This window comes from Spermophilus citellus (assembly GCF_964194105.1).
Source record: "Spermophilus citellus genome assembly, chromosome: X".
NCBI classification, from domain to species: domain Eukaryota; kingdom Metazoa; phylum Chordata; class Mammalia; order Rodentia; family Sciuridae; genus Spermophilus; species Spermophilus citellus.
In genome coordinates, this window is record NC_138190.1 from 128,863,067 (window position 1) to 128,882,916 (window position 19,850).

At 38.7% G+C, this 19,850-nt stretch overlaps 1 protein-coding gene across 2 annotated transcripts in view; it reads right to left on the minus strand.

Moving 5' to 3' along the window:
• HS6ST2 (heparan sulfate 6-O-sulfotransferase 2) overlaps positions 1-19,850 on the minus strand; it is a 298,893-nt gene that overhangs the window by 75,165 nt on the left and 203,878 nt on the right. Inside the window, exon 3 of one of the 2 annotated variants that reach the window (XM_081277287.1) lies at positions 6,105-6,137. The exons of the other annotated variant lie outside the window; for it this stretch is intronic. Coding sequence (XP_081133413.1) covers positions 6,105-6,137 — 33 coding nt within the window. The remainder of the gene's footprint in view (positions 1-6,104; positions 6,138-19,850) is intronic. 2 annotated transcript variants of the gene reach the window in all.

A 19,850-nucleotide genomic window follows, 5' to 3' on the forward strand; every position in this document is an offset into this window, starting at 1 on the left:
TGCACTTGTGGTGCTGAATTGTTGCCCTCCTTGGCAGAGGTTAAAACAAGAAGCAGTGTTTTAACTTCTTGTGACATTTACAAGAATTGTATAGCTGGCTTTTGCTGGAACACAAAAATGTATGTTTAATCTAAGCAGTTCTGATACACTGGAAAATGTTCCTACATATCCACTTTACAAAATTAAACAAAATGTTGGGAAGAGATTTTTGGCTCATATCTCTGAAAACAACTAATTGCATGCACCACTTCAGTGCTCAAAAGAACTTCAGGGATCACCTACTTTGAACATGGGTTTCCTCAATGAAGAAACAGGCTGAGAGAAAGGAAGCAGTGTGTCTTAGGTCATATCACTCATTTGTAGCAGTTAAGACTGTGACTCAGGTTTTCCAGCTCCCAATCCAGGGCTTTCCTCTCTACAGAATCAGGCAAAACCAAGCATTTATTAATCTTTAATGCTTGTATTTTTCTTTCAACAGGTAGTTTACCTTACTAACAAAAATGATCTGAGTAATCAAGTGAAATATCTCAAAGGGATTAGCAGGCCCATTTATATTCTAAAATAGGGAAGAGAGCAACCTGCCTGATTGCAATGCTGATAAAGTAAGAAAAATGTAGAATAGAAGTTTGACAAGGGTATATGTTCCGTAATGCTCTGGGACTAGCTAAGGAGAGATAGCCCTAATGAAAGAGGGGCCAAGAGCAGAAAAATTAGGATTCATACTGAATTCAGGGAAGCATGAAACAGGAAACTAAAGGGCCCAAATTGTAACCAATGTCTTGTCATAACTAACAAAAGCAAAGAGTAAAATCCTCCTTGGTAACTCCCCATCCATATCACAATTTCCTTTCCACTTTGTCTTGTTTCCTTCATGGCACATAACACTGTCTGGGATTATCTTGTTCATTTACTTGTCTACTTTTTGATTTTCAATTTCCCTCCACTAACCCGCTTCTGCACACTCCTTCAGAAACACAGAAATGGGGATCTTGTCTGTCTTGTCCCTTGTTCCTGGAACAGAGTTCCTGGAACAGAGTAAGTGCTCAATATATACATAGAGAAAAAATAAGTCTGCAAAACATAAAAGGAGTTAAACTAGGGTTGATGAAAACTGTGAGAATAAATGTATTCAAGACTCAAAATTCAAGGGTATGTTCTATTATTCTTATTTCCAGCAAAAACAAGAGGTTGTCTCTAGCTCATCAATCTTTAACTCACTTAAGATAAAGGAAATAAAAGTACTGATCAATACATGTATCATTATTATGAGAGTTTTTGTGGCATGCAAGATATGAATAAGGTGCTAACATAGTGGAACAGGGTGGTACCATCTACACAGCCATGGAAGGACATATGGGTTTAATAGTGCAATGAGTGATCCTTGGAATTATGCCAGTGACCATGAAGGGGACTATTAAATTGACAGCTGGAACCGAGAACACTTGGAATTAAGTCTCACAAACTGACATCCATGCACATTTCTAAATAAACAGATAGGGTACAATAGTGGAAGGCATGGAACTCACCCTAAGTAGACAATTCCCACGTGGAGGGTAAGATGGCCTTCAAATATCCCATAGAGTAGTAAACTCAACTGCAAGTGACTAAATTTTAGGAAGGCAAAAAAATGGGACCACCCTTCTGCAAATAGGATACTGTTCTCTGCTAAAGATATTAGCCCTGAGTTTCTAGTTTCCATAGGAATAGCTTGTTTACAACAACTTCTAACAGCAGTCCACACATTAACCAAGATTTGTCTATCCCTTTGCTCTAATTAAGTTTTAGGGTTAGACATAATCATTCTCACTCCAGCCTGAAACACTGACAGACCAACTTGAAATGTAAAACCCCAAAGCAATTCAGTATTTTCTAAATTTAAATAAAGAAATCAATTTCTAATTCAAATTTATGCACATTCTTTCCCACTTTAGCACTGCCTTATTTCCCTTAAGTTCCTCTTTGGTCATTAAGATTGTCAGCAAAGTTATAGTCATTGAACAACTTGTCACATGTTGCAGATATTTCTCGACAAGATTCAGCTCTCAGTGTACCTGTATATAACTAAAGAAAAATGAATCAGATGTTTAAGGACAGAGACCTTATATGTTCTATCATCACAGTCTCAATCTCCACAGAGAGCCTGGCTATTCAATAAACATTTGCAGAATGAATGAAAGAAAAAAAAAAACTACCTACTCCCTGAAAGAATGCTTTGCACACATTCCAAATTTTAGGTGTATGTGACCCAGTATGTAAATATATGTCTGTGCACACATGCGCTCTCAAAATTCCCACATTTATCCTTCAGCCTGAATATATCATCCTTCTCTCTGGCATATGCATTTTTATAACAAAACACCGAAACAACATTAACCATAGGTGTCCCAAGAAAGATGATTATAATTAACATTCCCTTCAAACATGCCAATCTTCCCACATCTAAAAATTGAATTCAGTGTTCACCAGGAAAGCTGTTCCCTTCTCCTTAGAAAATACATACACCTTTTAAAGTTCCAACTGCCATTTCAATCTCCAGTTCATAATAACAGAAATTCAGATTACCTGTCATGCTTTCCCAAAAAAAGCCCATTTTGAATGACTTTGCTAACTATGACTGCTTTTACTTCTGCTCAAGCTAATGTCCCAGATTCATTCCTTGTTTTCAATTCTTAATACATCTGAAGCTAGATTCCTCCATCTGCATTCCTGAGGGGATGACAAAAGCCAGACTACACTCTCAGCCTCCTAGGATATCCTGCCCTGGAGATTCTCAGCAGGCAACTGGAAATTGGAGTTAGCCTGGAGCTCCGGAATGAATTAAGGATCTTGGAGGTCAATTTGGGAATCATTAGTGTAGAGGTTAAAGGTGAAGCTCTGTGAGGAGATGAAATTACGCAGGGAGACAACATAGCAAGAGAAAAGAAGCAGATCAATGACAGACAGGACCTTGGGAATTGCTCCATTTAAGGGGGCAAAGGGTAGGGAGAAGCTGTTGGGGTGATGGGGGTGGGGTGGGGAGAGAAAGAGATCCAAACAAAAGAAATATAAGGAGTGCTGAGAAAACACCAAGATAAATTACAAACACTTTCAAGCAAGAGAAGATGTACCAAAGCCCCTGAATCTCCAAAGAGGCCCAGAAAACTGAATTCAGAGAAGCAGACATGAGATTTTATAAAATGGTCCTCAACAGATAACCTTTGGGAAAGCAGTCTTATCAATGCCATTCTTTGTGGACTTTGTGTGACCATAGATGAATGTGTACAGGTATACATGCTGGTACCTCAAATCGCCATTAAATAAAATATTAGTACTGGGTGTGCTAGATAATGAAGGTAATAACCACTACTATTTATTGACTTTTTACTGTGAGCCAGGAACAGTGTTAAGCACTTAAAATGCATGGTTTCATTATAATCCTCATAATAATTCTATAAAATAGTTACATTTTACATGTGAGAGAACTAACTGAAGCCAACAGAGGTTAAATAAATGACTCAAGGTCTCACAGCTAGAGACAGCGCAAGGATTGGACCTGAGATTTGTTTGATTCGGAAAGCCCATGTTGTCAGTCACTGAATGTTTATGATAGTTAAGGTAATCTGTGTATGAGGGGAAATGAGTTGATATTGGTTGAATATCTCCTATTGCCAGGCATGTTACATAGAATATCTCCTTCCACACACACACCATCAACATCCTGGTTAGATTTAGGTAAACCTTATGAGGGCATATTTTACAAACTCTGATTTGGCTCGTTAAAAAATAAGTTGAAGCTATAGGATTTCAAAACAACCAGTTATAACTCAAATAGACTTACAACAATTGTTCCCAATGGTTTGAAAGTTTAAAAAGAATGTGTGGCATCATTGATTTGGTGGATATTACCGAGATTCAAATTACTGACAATCAGACTCATCTGAAAAATGAGAGAATTTGGCAGGTGTGATCTTAATGGCCCCTTCTAGCCTTGACTTTCTATGAATCATGTATGCAGGTCTGATGCCAATAAGTTTAAAAATATGGAATATGAAATAGAATGTAAATTCAGCAGCAAAACTGGCTGGTATGTGAACATCTTTATATTCATAAAATTTATAGAGGCCTATCATTAAGATATTAAAAAAGCAAATTTTGTCTGTTCAAGGCATTGATTGCTAGCAAACAAAAGCTTAAAAAATCCATCACAAAATGATACACTGAAAAATCTCACCAAATAATTTGCTCATATCCAACTGCAGACTTTGTAAGATACAGTTGGCTCTCAGAGAGAGATAAAGAGGGAAAGAGAGAGAGAGAGAGAGTAACAAAAAACTCTGGCAATTTGTTTTTGCTGTCTATAGAAAAACAAATGAGGTTCTGGTCTGAAGCAATTAGTATCACTGTTAATTGTGCATGCATGTAACAATAATACTAGGCATTTGGGATGGCTTCCACTGATTGTTCCCTTCTTCCTCTGGATTACAAAAATCCATTCAGGCAACTAAATAATAGCAAGTACTTATGCAAATTGTTAATTATGAGGCAGAGATAATCATAATCTTATACATTTATGAAACTGCTCATACAATGGGGACTACCAAATGAATTGTTGCTTTATTATTTTACTAGTGGTTTAAAAATATGCTAGCCTTGCAAATAGTTTTCATATATCATTTAGGCCACCAGAATTCAAAAATGGCCCCACTGATATTTACCAAAGTATTTCTTTTCCACCTCACCATCTGTATTTCTCTTTTCTTTCACTTTAACTAAGACCAGGTAGAAGTTGCTCTGATGTAACTTCTGGTCCAACTGATCAGCAAAAAGAAAATAAAATTCTGAACACTTTCCCTATAAAAACTATTATAGAGAGAACAGTTCCTGCCTTATTGACCATTCTCTTAATGGTCATCTACTTTATTTTATTTCAGACATGAGAAAATAAAGGCTCGGAGTGGTAACAACACTTGATCAAAGTCACCCAATTAGACAGTAGCAGAACCTGTCTTACCACCAAGACATATCTAATCTATGATCTTTAAATGCCATCCCATACTCATTTGATTAAGTTCCTATGCAAATCTATACCTTTCATGTCAATGACTTATAATATGATTGTAAAATTACTGAATTTATTATTCTCAGTTGTCAAGTAAATTCCCCAAGGAATATGGAAATGGAAGGAATATGCAAGCCCAGCTGCTGAAAGCTAAACTGGGCATCTTAAAATTGGCCCATCTAATCTATTTTCATGGGAGTCTGCCCTGATGGAGGAATGCCAAATTGATAGCCTTTGCTTTCCCTAATCTATTTGGCCAGGAAGCACAGGGTGGTATGCAGGTGTATAGGAAGAGAAAACAGAGGCACTGGTAAATATTTCTGGGGCCAATAAGCCTACAGCAGGCCAAATACAATTTTGGGGAGCATTGTAACTTTAGAAGACAACATGCCAAGCAACTAGGGCATGCTGTTACAAAATGACTTCTAATTCTCATTTGCCTCTTCAGCTCCAGTGGCAATATGATGCTATAGCCCATGGCACCAGTGGGCACTTTCCTGGAGCATTCTCAGTGCCTCCTCTCTCCCACAGAGAGGAACTTTCTTGTGCCTGATTAGATTTGTTCTCCTGCAGGGTTCATGTCATAAAGACCCCTGGCCTATGGGATTCCTCTGCCTTGCAAGTCTACATATTTGCATACTTTAAAAGAACTGATATTTTCACATAATTGATTTCCTTTCAAGGAAATGCTGATTTAGTTGTTCTCTAAACCACCATCCAGCTTATGGACAGGTAGGCATGCCTGAAGTCATATAGAGACCAGTTTGCCAATGGTGTGGGTCTTTGTAACTATACATGCTACTTAGCCAATTTCAGCAAAAAGACAGAAAGAAACTAATGACCTACTGCCCAACAGTCTTGGGTGGTGGTCCTGGACATTCATTTTACTTCTGAACTAGGTAAGCCTTCAGACCTGAAACTGCTGTTTTAAATGCAAAAAGAAACCTGGCAAGAATCTTTTCAAACAAAAAAAAAAAATAAAAAAAATTAAACTGACAGACAATAGCAGAATCAATTATTCTATCTTTCTTGAGCTCAGTGAAACTAAAAATGCATTGTTACTTACCTTGCTGCGTCTAGAATCTGAAAAATCCTCCACCTGTTAAAGGAACAGTAAAACCAGTCGCTAGCAAGAGATTGGCAAGAGAAGAGTTAAAATAATAAAAAAAAATCCGCTTTACTTGGATAGCATATTCTTCCAGCTTCCCAAACTGTAAGGGAATAGCTCATGGATGGCTTGCCCACTTTGTTCCCCAATAGCTCCTCTCAAATAATGGGGACAGCCTGAATCACTGGGCTGCAAAGGGCAGGGCAGCACTGAGAGCCAGCTCTCTGGAGGCCTGTGGCCTGGGAATAATGGATCTACTACTCACTCATGCTAATTCCATTTCCTTTCACAAAGAAGAATGGCAATAGAAGCAAAAAACAAAAAGCAATAAACCAAAAGGTGAACCAAGTCCAACCCTGTGGCATCACCAAAATGGAAACACTTGATTGAAAAGACCAAGGGAAAATATGCATGGATTTTTCACATCATCAGGAATATATGAAACACAAATAAAAGAAAAAGAATGATTAGACTTTGCTGATGCTCCATAAAAGATGAAAATTCAATGCACATACAAAGTGATATATAAATCATCTCTCTAGTCTCTTCCACCCAAACACAAGACATTCATCAAAGTAAACAATGTTTCTCTAATTCACAAAACTTGCTTAGGTCTTCTTGTAATATATGTCTTAAGAAACACATAACACCAATTCAACTGTGGGAATTTTTGATATTATCAGGAACTGTGAAGTTGTACAGAGGTTAGTTGCTAACTCGAGGATCCAAACGAGCTCAGGTAGCTTGACATTTCATTACAACAGAACAAGGGACATTACAGTATAGTAACACTTCTGTGCCCAAAGCAGGTTATATGGCCTGTGAATTTTCTTGGGAGAAATGTTTCTTCACATCAAATATGTCTAGAGGCTTTAGAGGTGAGTTAAGAGAGACTTTTAATAGTATAGCTAGCAGCAGAGCCCTTGTGCTATCATTTGAAAGGTGACATCTGACTTATCATCAGTCCTGGTGTGGTTAAGCTGCCTCTTCTGCTTCTCAGTTGTTAAGACAGCTGGGGGAGCAAGTCTTAGGAGAAAAAACAAAGCAATATACCTGGTGAGTCCTGACATCAGATCTGCTTTTAAACAAGACATCCCCATGAGCTGACTTACCATTCAAGGCCCAATGTGTTATCTTCTAATCTGGCTGCAAGAAAGAATTAATCTAGAGTGTACTGACCTACCCCATAACTTAGAGTCCCCGCAAAGCAAAGAGAAGCTAGGAGCCCTTGCACCACACACGGCCTTATGAATTAAAAAAATACAACTTGGATTAAAAAAGAACAATAACAACAAGAAAACACTTTTCAAAATAAAACAAAGCTATATGTTGATTCTTTATAGTGGAAAATTCCAAAGTCAAATATGCAGCAGTTTCTAAAACCATAATTTTCATTTCATTGTACTAATGGAAATCTTCAAATAATGTAAATATATACATAATTGATTTGTATCAGGCCTGGGTCAAAGTTAACTTTAATCAAGGAACTACTGCCTCTTGAGATTATAATTATTTTTTAATTTCTATATTAACTTCTCAACCACATATTAAAGTGTGCTCAGTGATTTCACAGAGAAAACTTTTGGAAGCACATTGCCTTACCTGGGAGTCAAGATGACCAGATGTGGAGTATTCAATGATGATCCATGAAGATATTACAGGTGCATCAATTGAAGGGGTGGATGGTCATTGAAAGTTTACCAAAGGCCATGGCGAAAAGGTTGGGGAAAAAAAGGAGAGTCATAATGATTAGAAAAAAATAAATTAATTGTTAAGGCCCTACTACATATATACACATACACTCTCTGGGAAGGTTCTCCTTTTATCATTTATTGATGCCATTTATTTTTTATTTTAATATTTAATTGATTTTATTTTTTAAATACATGACAGTGGAATGCATTACAATTCTTATAACACATGTAGAGCGCAATTTTTATATCTCTGTATATAAAGTATGATCACACCAATTCATATCTTCATACATGTACTTTGTTTAATGATGTCCATCACATTCCACCATTCTTGCTAACCCCCTGCCCCCTCCCTTCCCCTCCCACCCCTCTGCCCTATCTAGTGTTCATCTATTCCTCCCATGCTCCCCCTCCTTACTCCACTATGGGTCAGTCACCTTTTACCATAGAAAACAGTTGGCATTTGCTTTTTGGGTATTGGCTAACTTCACTTAGTATTATTTTCTCCAATGCTATCCATTTACCTGCAAATGCCATGATTTTATTCTCTTTTATTGCTGAGTAATATTCCATTGTGTGGGAAGGTTCTTAAATTATTTTCTAATTCTTCCAGAAAGACCCTTTAATTGTGATATGTCGTTAAAAATATTATCATGTGGACCTTGTTTGAGGTATTGAGGATACACCATGAAGAAAACAGACAAAAGTTCCTGCCTCTACAATGCTGGCAATCTTGGGGAATGTTTTTAGGCCATCTGCTTGGAAAAAGAGTTCCACTGAAACAGACCATATATTATCAACTCTAGTAAAGAGTTTCTCTTCATTTTATTTATGCCTTTATTTATGTGTGCAGAACATACCCAATAGTCTCAGATTCAACATTTGTATTAAAAAGACTTTTCTTCCTAATTGAAAAGATATTATAAATTCATGATTTCTCCCCTGTGGAAAGCCCTCTCAAAAGGATGTCAATCAGGTTTCTCTTCAGTTGAGCCATTTCCTGCCCATAGACCTCTCATGCTTGTACCTTGAAATCCTTTGAAAAGAGAAAGTCTCTCAAAGGCAGTTTCATAATACTGTAATCCTACATCCTAACAGAGTTTTTCTCACTGACTGCAGTTGTGTTCTCTAGGAGCTGGCCCAGGTGACACACTGAGATTGGATTCCTCAGCCCTCAACAAGCTGCATTCTGGGAAAGCAATAGCAGTAGGTGGACAAAAAGTAACCCTGGTTGACCTAGATGCTGGCTAAAGGAGAAACGAGAGTGATATTTTTCTGGGCCAGGTTCAAGATGATGTGATCAGTTTCTCAAATGGAAGCATGTGCCTAAAAATTTCAAATATCAGAGAAAAGAAAAGATAAAAAGTGAAGGGAACGCTGGAATAACAGGAATTTGGGAGCGACCTGGGAGTCTGCAAACTCTAGATGGATATTCATGCTAGCCAGGAACTTCATATTATGACACCTTCATATTATGACATTCTTAGGGCTGGTGCTTAAGGCTTCAGAAACCGAAGTAAATCCACTTAGACATTAAGGACCAAATTAAGACCTAGGAAAAACAGGATGATGTAAAAATCCAGTAGTCCTTGCTTGAGAATCAGGATCCCTGGTTTTAATTCTGTTTACCATTGACTTATTTGATCTTGGACCAAATCTCTTTTCCACCTTCTCAGAGAGCTGTAGGAGATGAAGGAAGTCAACAGGTTGGTTTATAAAAATCCCCCACTTCCAGGCTGGAGTTGTGGCTCAGTGGTAGAGTGCTTGCCTAGCATGTGTGGGGCACTGGGTTCAATTCTCAGCACCATATAAAAATAAATAAATAAAATAAAGGTCTATCAACAACTAACAACATATTTTTTTAAAAAAAAATTCCCCACTTCCAATAGTTTTTATTTATCTAATAGCTTTACTTTCCATCTTAGGACTAAGTTAGTTAAAAGTGCACTAATCTCTAGTTGTTTTCATAGTACAACCTGCCACTAGTAGCTCAGAGAGCCAGAACCCAGCATTCTGGTTTATAAGTAAATGAGAACATGGCTAAAAAAATAATGGCCAAATTGAAATGTGGCCGAACATCATACTGTCCAGGGAAACAGCTTTGTTTATTTGAAGTATAGAGTGGTTGGTTCTTTATGATGGAAAATTTATACAAAGAAAGTTAATTGAGAAAAACAATGAAAACCTAATTGATGAAAAATTGATTCTTCTCTTCCCCATACACACACCCTTTTCTCTTTCTTCTCATGTAGATTCTCATCTGCCAAGAGCTGGGGATATTGGTAATGGCCACCCATCAACAGAGACCTCCATAGTCCACACACTCCCAGATAAAAGCTAGATGGATGATCTGATTTTGTGAAGGATGGTTTCAAATCCCACATCAACACTGTTTTGGTCTGATTGCAAATCTGTAGCACATAATACACTCTGTGGGAAGCAACTGCCTACCATTTTTCCAGAACTGCCAAGCAAATGGTCCATTCAACCTCTCTACTTTCTGACATTGGACTGATTTTTTCACTCTCTTTCCAGCTTCCACACCAGAGTTGTGCCTTTGATTTCCTACCTTCTCCCTTCACAGGATGTCCTTCCACCTTCATCCTGGTCTGACCTAGAATATCGCTGCCCAGTAACCCACCATACCTTTTAAAAATCTTACACCATATTCTTCATCTGATCTCTGAAGGTCAAGTACAGTATATCTTAGTGCAAAAAAAACCCCCTTACATTCTGCTTGCTAATTTGGTCTCTCTAAATGAGTAATAATCTCCAAAGTCTCAGGCAAAGGACTCTGTTCAAACTGGTGGAAGCAAAGCCAGATAAAGGGCCTGAATATCTGTTAAGGCCCTAGGAAAAACATGCTACTTGTCTATTTCAGTTGCCAAATGTGAAAAATACTCATCCTTAGCCTTTTGCTTCTACACAGGCCTGAGAGGCAGTATGGGGTAATGAAATATGCCCAGGAGTCACACAGATTGGTTTTTAGTCCCTTTAATTTACTAATTACATGACACTGCAAAAGTGCCTTAATATATCAGCTTGATTTCCTCACCTACAAAATGGGGACAAGTACTATGCTCCTGCACCAATGTTGATATTCAATGTATTAACAAAAGATTTGACATGGGCACTGTCCAATAAGAAAAGAAGCCATCCTAGTAAAGCAGAAACCACTGTAAACAATTTGCATAGGTAGGCTAATGACTTCAAGTATAGAACTTCATGTGGCTTTCAAGATACTTGTGAAGATTACATGAGATCATGCATGTTGACCCAGTAGCAGAGTACAAGGATCAGAGTCAGCCTGAAATTATTTTGAATAATTGAAATGATTACTTTTACTAAGGATGAATATGTCAAGTAAGAGAATAATTCAAAATGATAATGAATCTGTGGCAGGTCAGGAACATAGCTTCAAAGCAGTTGTCATGGAACCATCTTGCTGTCCTGGGAACACAACAAGCCTGCCAAAGCCAGTGCTTAAAAGCACCTGCATGTGAAAGGCCACATTGAAAGCAACCACATTTATTGATAGAATGGATGTGCCCCGACACCTGTGTTCTACTGTTTGATCACTCTGCCTTCTTCCTTGTTCCATGCCAAGTCCACTAGAAATTATGCATACATTGTGACAGGGAGTTTCTCATGTTTGGCCTGAAAATATTAAAATCTAGAACATTCTTTAAATTTTATTCTTTGAGTATTTGTTTTAATACCCTGAGGCCCAGAACTTGGCACAACTGTGAAGTCCCCTAAGTTTGTTTAACTGCTCCTTTCACAGTGTCCCCCTTCCCCCAAGATATTAAACTTGGTTTCCAGACCCATTTTGCCTTTTTACTCCTTTGCAGCTGACAAGGATTTCAATCTGATTCTTGCCTTTGGGTAAGAGCATCTGAAGATTATAGAGCCTTCTAGACTAGATAAATGACCTTAAATTGTTTCAATCTACAGTCCTGTGACAGTTAAACAGGACAGTTTATAATCCTGGGTTCTTACAATCTGAGACCTACACGGAAACACTCCTGTATTTCTCTGAGACAGTAGGGGCAAAGTCAGAGTAGGCAAATTTGTCGTCAGTGACCCAATCTTGCCATCAGGTCTCCCACACATCCCACTAGCTCCCCAGGCAACTGTGTCTGGACATGATTGAGATTCTGGCTAGTGCTTAGTACACAATATATACTAGGAGCCACCTCACTTGAGCTTACCAGGCCAATTTGAGGAGACTAGGCCATAAAGCTAAATAAATGATTAATATCAGCAGACCAGCCCCTTTGAGCTGGCAAGTCCTTTCACTGCCATTTCTTTTGATAACATGAAGTCACCTTTTATCCCAAGATGCCTGCTATACCTTGTTTGATTCAGAACTCAAGTGGTTGCCGTTAAAAAAACTCATGGAGGGGCTGGGATTGTGGCTCAGTGGTAGACAGCTCGTCTAGCACATGCAAGGCCCTGGATTCAATCCTCAGCACCACATAAAATAAATAAATAAATACAATAAAGATATTGTGTCCAATTACAACTAAAAAATAAATATAAAAAAAACTCATGGAAAGTTCTTTCTGCAGCCATCAATCATAAACTCTGAGGGTCAAGAGATGTTTTTTATAGACCATTAGAGGTATGTAACCCTTCCAAATCTTGAGAACCCATGGGGGCAGGGACACGCTGCAGATCACAGAGCATCTCAGTGGCAGTGTCGAGACAGGATCCAAGTCTATTGGTCCTTTTCCTTGATAGCATACCACCAATCTTGTGTCTACCAGAGCATGCATAAAGACAGCATGCAAGCAGGCACCTTCTCTCCAAGACACAGGATCAGAACCCTTCAGCAGCAAGTGTTGCAAAAGACTGGGAAAACAACCATAAAAAATCACAAACATTTTAAGCTCTTCTTTTCCAGTAGCTGTTAACTTGTAAACACATCTTCCTATGCTTCTCTCTCACATTTTTTTTTTGCCAAAGTTTGCTTTTTTGTACTACATTACATGTTAATAATCATTTTTTTTTTTTCCATTTGAGAAATAATGCCTATTACCTGGGCCTTGCATTGCCAAAGCACCAAACAAATTTTGGAAACAAAGTGGACATGATGAGGCTGACTGCTGAATGGCCTTTAAAAATAGTGTTTCCTTATCTGTTGGTGAGCAGTGAATTCTCAGTTGCAGATGTCTTCTCTGTGCTGTTTGTTGTCTCTAGTCTTTACAAATCACCCTGCTCTTCCTCCCCTCACTCCCACCCTGCCCACGAGATTTTAGTAAAAATCTCCCATTTTGGCATCATAAGAGTGCCCTCTAGTGCTGATCTAATTAAGAATCTGGAGACTGGGATTCTTGTGTTTCATGGGAAATGGGTTTGTCTATAACTTGTCTTTGGCTATGGTAGGATATATTCCTTCTGAAAGCATTTTTACAGCACCTGTTTGACAATTCAGTCTTTCAGAAAGCAGCAAAAGGGTATTTCCGCCCCCCCCCATGGAACAAACAAAGCAAAACAAAAGGGAGGGCCATAAAATAAAGCCTGATTTTTCCTGCCCCCTGAGATGCTTTGCCACTCATGATGCAAGGCTCCTATTTGAGATATAAAATAAGGTGCAGAGACAGGCTGACTCCATCAACTGAAAGTTGACAGCTATTTTCAGATATGCCTTGGAGCTCCCTCAATGCAAAACATCTGTATTTGTATGATAGGTTCCAGTAGTACATTCTTTCAGTTTGGTCACATATACACTTTTTCTTTGTAGGAAGGAAAGAATCAATCCCTTGGAAATTTTCTAAATGTAACAGGGCTTGCTTTCTGTTACAGAAGGTCTGAAAAATGTTTCACTTATAATATCATTATAAATATGTGCTGGGGGTTTTATTTTATCCCATTTTATTTATTTTTTTTTTTTTGAGAGAGAGAGAGAGAGTTTTTTATTTATTTATTTATTTATTTTTTAGTTTTCAGTAGACACAACATCTTTGTTTGTATGTGGTGCTGAGGATCGAACCCAGGCCACACGCATGCCAGGCAAGCGCGCTACCACTTGAGCCATATCCCCAGCCCCTATTGCATTTTATTTCCATGCTTCAGATTTTGGGGTCTGGACGATCCATGATGAATGCTATCTCAGCACTGGTTCAAATCAGCTGGAAGGTTCTACTGTACTTTTTATAGTCCGCTTCATAAGGGGTTGCTACTTTATTGAATCCCAGATCTTTTGAGCTGATATAGTCAAAGGATGGCAAGCTGCCAACATGAGATTTAACTGCTTCATTCATATTTTAACGTGTTTAAAACGGGGAATGGAAAAGTTCCCAATAAGTAATGATTTAGCCAGCACTCAAATAAAGATTGAGATCATTTCAAGAAATGTTCAGTCAAGTCACTACCAGGATCAGACAGTGCCGACACATGGAATGGTCCATTTTGGACATATATCACCAGCTTTCAGCAAAAAGTTTAGGTCTCTATTGAAGTCAAAGCATGGTAAGTACTGAATTTGTTCCGAAACTACTGAACAAACTACTGTATTTGCTCCTTCAAGGCAGTCCAAAATGAAGAGTGAACAGTGTGCCTAGTAAGAGGCAATGTGCTATTGTGGCATGCACAGAGTACCAGGCTTGGCAACCATGTTTAAATCCCAGCTCCTGTATTTCTCTTTGGTTGCTTTAAACCTGTCTCATTTTTCTCAACAAAACTGTAACATCTCTATGACCTTCAAAAATACCTAACAGAGGGCAAAATTCAGGTGATCAATAGAAATCTGTTAGATTCAATGTGCCCAGCAATTCTGATGAAAAAAATGAGAAATATCCTACATTGCCCAGATGTTTCCAAAGATCTAAATGTATGGGGTCAAGTAAATGAAACCTCTGGATTATGGATTTTATTATAAAAAATGTGTGGTAATAACATTAAGCCACTGCCATTCTTGCCTGCATGTACCTTACTAGTCTCTATCTATGTGACAAATCCATATGTCTAGGACTGTGCTTGAGACCCCTGGCTAAACAGTACTTTCTATTTGACAGGTGTTATGTTCCTAGTTGAATCACCCTGTTGCTATTGATGGATGCACTGTTTTTGAAAAATCATGCCCAGCTCAATAGTTCTGTGGGCTTTGGACACCTTTCTATGTGAAGATATAGCACTATTGTTAAGCAAAGACTTTTTTCATGAAGAAAGTGATATGTTTTCATTGCTGGATTCTTAGTTTCATGTATTAGCTGCAATTTCAAAACCAGGGCCCCAGATTCCCAGTGTTTTTGCCCCAAGAATACAAAATACAGGGCAAATTTGCTAAAGCATCTGGAATACACAGGCTATCATTTCTAGAATTGTCAGTAATTATACCTGCAGGACAAACAATAACAATCAAATCATTAACTAACATTTAATTGGTGCTTATTATGTGCTAGGCTGCATAGACTTTACAAGAATCATTTCATCCAGCACACAAGTCTACACTCATTGTGTAGATGAGGAAACTGAGGCTCAAAGAGAAAAGTAGAATCTTTGGTAGGGTCTGCATTCCAATTTAGAGTTGTAGGATGTCAGCACCCAAGCTGTTGGCCACTCAGCAGTTCATTTGTCCTTCACTGCAGCCCTTTGAGGGAGGCATCATTTTTATTTTACAGGGACGTCAGACAAGCCTCAGAGTTAACTTGCTCAAGGTTATGCAGATAAACAGTGAAGGCAGTAGCTTAGGAATATTCAATATTCCCTGGCTCCAGTTACACCTTGCACATTGCACTCTTTGTCATGCCTCCAAGTGGGAATGATGTGCAAATCATCATCTCTGGGCACGGGACACTTCCACCAAGAGCTGGGGATTGCACCCCACTTACTGTCTGTACAAGGCTGCAGCAAGCTCTCAAGCACTTTCTTGTACGCCTCTTTGAGCTTCTCATGAGACTATTTTTCATTTTAAATTCCAAGATAAACTTGCAGGCTATGAGTGCCAAGCACTTGAATACAGAAGGAACAGAGATAGTAGCTCATTTGAAGATGAAAACCTGGTGTAAATCTTCCCCATAGCCAGGCTGTTTCCCTAGGGCATAAATCAGGTGCCAGTGGGTGGGCCAGGGGCTTGCAGAAAAAAGTAGGTTGACAGGCAGATCTGGTCTCTTTTTCTGGAGCAGTGGAGGTGGGGTTGTTTTTTTCTATTAAATCTGTGTTTTTTATCCATAATAAAATGCCATTAAATTATATATAGACAGAACCCAGAAAGTTCAGGCAAAAAAAAAAAAGCCAAGGAAAGAAATTGGAAAGAAGAGTGTATACTTTATTCCAGAAAGACCATGTAATTACAGTGGTAAGAGAGGAACTGTTGCTTTGGGAAAGAGCTGTGATTGTCAAATGACTAAGTCCATTTTCTCATGTAACGAGCCAGACCATTCACAATTGACCTTGACTTAGCTCAAAGACTATCAAAACTGGAAGGTGCCATCAATCCCAAACTCTGTATTTGCAGGTCCTGGGAGAAAAGGGAGCCTGTACAGGGCCATACAGTTCAGAACAGGGCCATCCCCACCTCCTAGACCTCATGCAGTAATCTGCACTAGAGGGAAGGGAATAAAAAAGCCAGTTGGGATCCAGCAGCATTTGTCACTTAAGTAGAACAATAATCCTGTAAGATATTCTTTCTTATCTCCATTTACAGACAAGGAAACTGAGCCTCAGAGAGATGAAGCCACCTTGCCCAAACTCACGCAGCCAATACACAGAGAATGAGGCTTGCAGGTGGGTTTGACTCCAAGGGCTATGCGCTTTTCACACTGGCAATGTGTGGCCATCTTCCAAATAGAAAGGCGGTCCCTCCAAGTTACAAATTAGTTTTAATATGTTCATATTTTGTAATTGTTGTGATAATGGGATTAAGACTAAATTGCAAGTTCAGATTCAATAAAGCCTTGGCTGGCATCTGGACAAAGCCTTGGCTGCTGTCTGGTGCTTGGCTTTTCAAGAACACATTTGGACTGTCCTTGGCCTCCGGACACAAAGGCAACAGGGAACCATCAGAATAGCTTATCATTTCCTTCATTACTGTAGAGAGCTATGTAACCCTCCACAGAAACTGCTATGCCACCTCAGGCTGCTGAGACTTCCTATCCAGGAAATAAGGAAGCACTGACCATGGCATTCAGGCTTCCTGCTCAGGGCAGGAGATACAGCTGACACTGTATTGGGCATTACTCAGTGCAGGGTCTCCACACATGTGCCTTCAGAGAGTTCCACCTCAGCCGTCTTGTGGTAGCCCTGTAGCAGCAGATCAGTCTACTCTTTCAGGAAAGCTGAAAGGCACTGAAATAGTGGGGACTGTCTCCAGGAATAGGAGGAGATTTTGGAAGTGCTTATTTGAAGCTGGACTTGCTGAATTGCTAATTGCACAAGTGGCACATCAGTAGACTGCTTGTCACTCCTCCTCATCAAACTGGGTGTGCTCTGTGGATCACAGTCAAGGCAGAAATCACCAGGCAGCTGGGTTTGGGTAAATCGAATACTGGTTTCCCACTCACATATATTCCAATCAGTCTCCAACTACCCAACAGCTGTCAATTGCCCTTCACATTCCGGCTTTAAGCTACTCTGCCACCAGCGCCTCGTCCGGTGGGTAATGATCTGGAAACTCATAGGAGTTGCTCCTATAAGGGAAGCCCAATTGAAAGGGACCTTTCTCCAGATAAATCATTGGAATATACCCAGACCAGTTGTTTTACATTTTGGATGGAAGTCTCTCCCAAAACCTGGGCACATCTCTCTTTGATTCAAATTGTATTCTTTTTTCTTCTGACATTTATCTAAACTTCTAACAGCTTTATTAAGATAAAATTCACATACTAGGGCTGGGGTTGTGGCTCAGTGGTAGAGTGCTTGCCTAACATGCGTGAGGCACTGGGTCTGATCCTCAGCACCACATAAATAAATAAAATAAAGGTACATTGACAACTAAATTTTTTAAAAAAATTCATATACTACACAATTCACCTATTTACAGTGGACAATTTAGTGGGTTTTAGTGTGTTTACAGATAGCACCAACATCACCAGTCAATTTTAGAACATTTTAATCACCTCTCAAAGAAAGCCTGTATAGAGCTATAGTAACAAAACCAGCATGGTATTGGCACCAAAACAGACATGAAGACCAATGGAACAGAATATAAGACACAGAGACACACCCACATAAATACAATTATCTCATCCTAGACAAAGGTGCCATAAACATGCATTGGAGAAAAGATAGCCTTTTCAACAAATGGTTCTGGGAACACATCCATAAGCAGCAAAATGAAAATAAACCTCTATATCTCACCTTGCACAAAACTCAACTCTAAGTGGATCAAATACCTAGGCATTAGACCAGAGATCCTACACCTACTAGAAGAAAAAGTGGACCCAATTCTCCAACATGTGAGCTTAGGAACTGACTTCCTCACTATGACTCCTAAAGCATAGAAATAAAATCAAGAATCAATAAATGAGATGGTATCTAATTGAAAACCTTCTTCACAGCAAAGGAAATAATCAAGAACATGAACAGAGAGCCTACAGAATGGGAGAAAATCTTTACCACCAGTACCTTAGATAAGGCATTAATTTCCAGGATATATAAAGAACTCAAAAAAACTTAACACCAGAAAAATAAATAACCCAATCAATAAATGGGCAAAGGTACTGAACAAATACTTCACAAAAGAAGAAATACAGAAGTCAAAAAATATGAAAAAAATGTTCAACATTTCTAGCCATTAGAGAAATGCAAATTAAAACTACACTGGGATTTTCCATCTCACTCTAGTCAGAATGGCAATTATAAAGAATACAAGTAACAATAAATGTTGGTGAGTATTTGGGGAGAAAGATTCTCTCATACATTATTGGTGGCGCTGCAAATTGGTGCGACCACTCTAGAAAGCAGTATGGAGATTCCTTAGAAAACTTGTAGTGACCACCATTTGACCCAGTTATCCTACTCCTTAATCTATACCCAAAGGACTTAAAAACAGCATACTATATTACTCAGCACTAAAAGAGAATAAAATCATGGCATTTGCAGGTAAATAAATGGAATTGGAGAATATAATAATAAGTAAAGTAAGCCAATCCCCCAAAACCAAATGCCTAATGTTCTCTCTTATATAAGGATGCTGATTCATAATGGGGATGGAGAGAGCGTGGGAGGAATAGACAAACTCTAGATAGGGCAAAGCAGAGGAAGGGGAAGGGAGCGGGGATGGGGATAGAAAAGGAAGTGGAATGCGATGGACATCATTACTCTAGGTTTATGTATGAGGACATGAATGGTGTGACTCTACATTGTGTACAACCAGAGAGATGAAAAATTGTGCTCTATATGTGTAATACGAATTGAATGCATTTTGCTCTCATATATAACAAATTAGAATGAATTTTAAAAACTCAGTCATCAAGGTAAATGATATTTCAGCATCATATTTTTAAAAAATCAAAATAAATGCCAACAAATCTACATGGAACCTGATATCTGTATCTATTAAAATACAGACCCACTGTCACCCTACACTTGAATGCCCCAGCCTCACTCACCTCCACATATCTCAGCCCTGTCCATGGACATGGCTTTATATTAAATGTTGATAGTTTGCTCATCATGCATTTTTGCATTGACTTTTATTTAGTAAAAGGCTGCTTTAAGATTAAAAAAAAACACAGCATATTACAGTGACTCAACCACCTCCATGTTTATAGCAACTCAACTCACAACAGCCAAGCTATGGAGACAACCTAGGTGTCCATACAATGAATGAATGGATAAAGAAAATGTAGTATATACACACAATGGAATATTATTCAGCCTTAAAGAAGAATAAAACAATGGCATTTACTGGTAAATGGATGGAACTGGAGAATACCATGCTAAGTGAAATAAGCAAATCTCCCCCAAAACAAAGGCTGAATGTTCTCTTTGATTTGTGGATTCTAACCCAAAACAAGGGAGGTTGGGGAGGGGAATAATAGGAATCCATTGGATTAGACAAAGG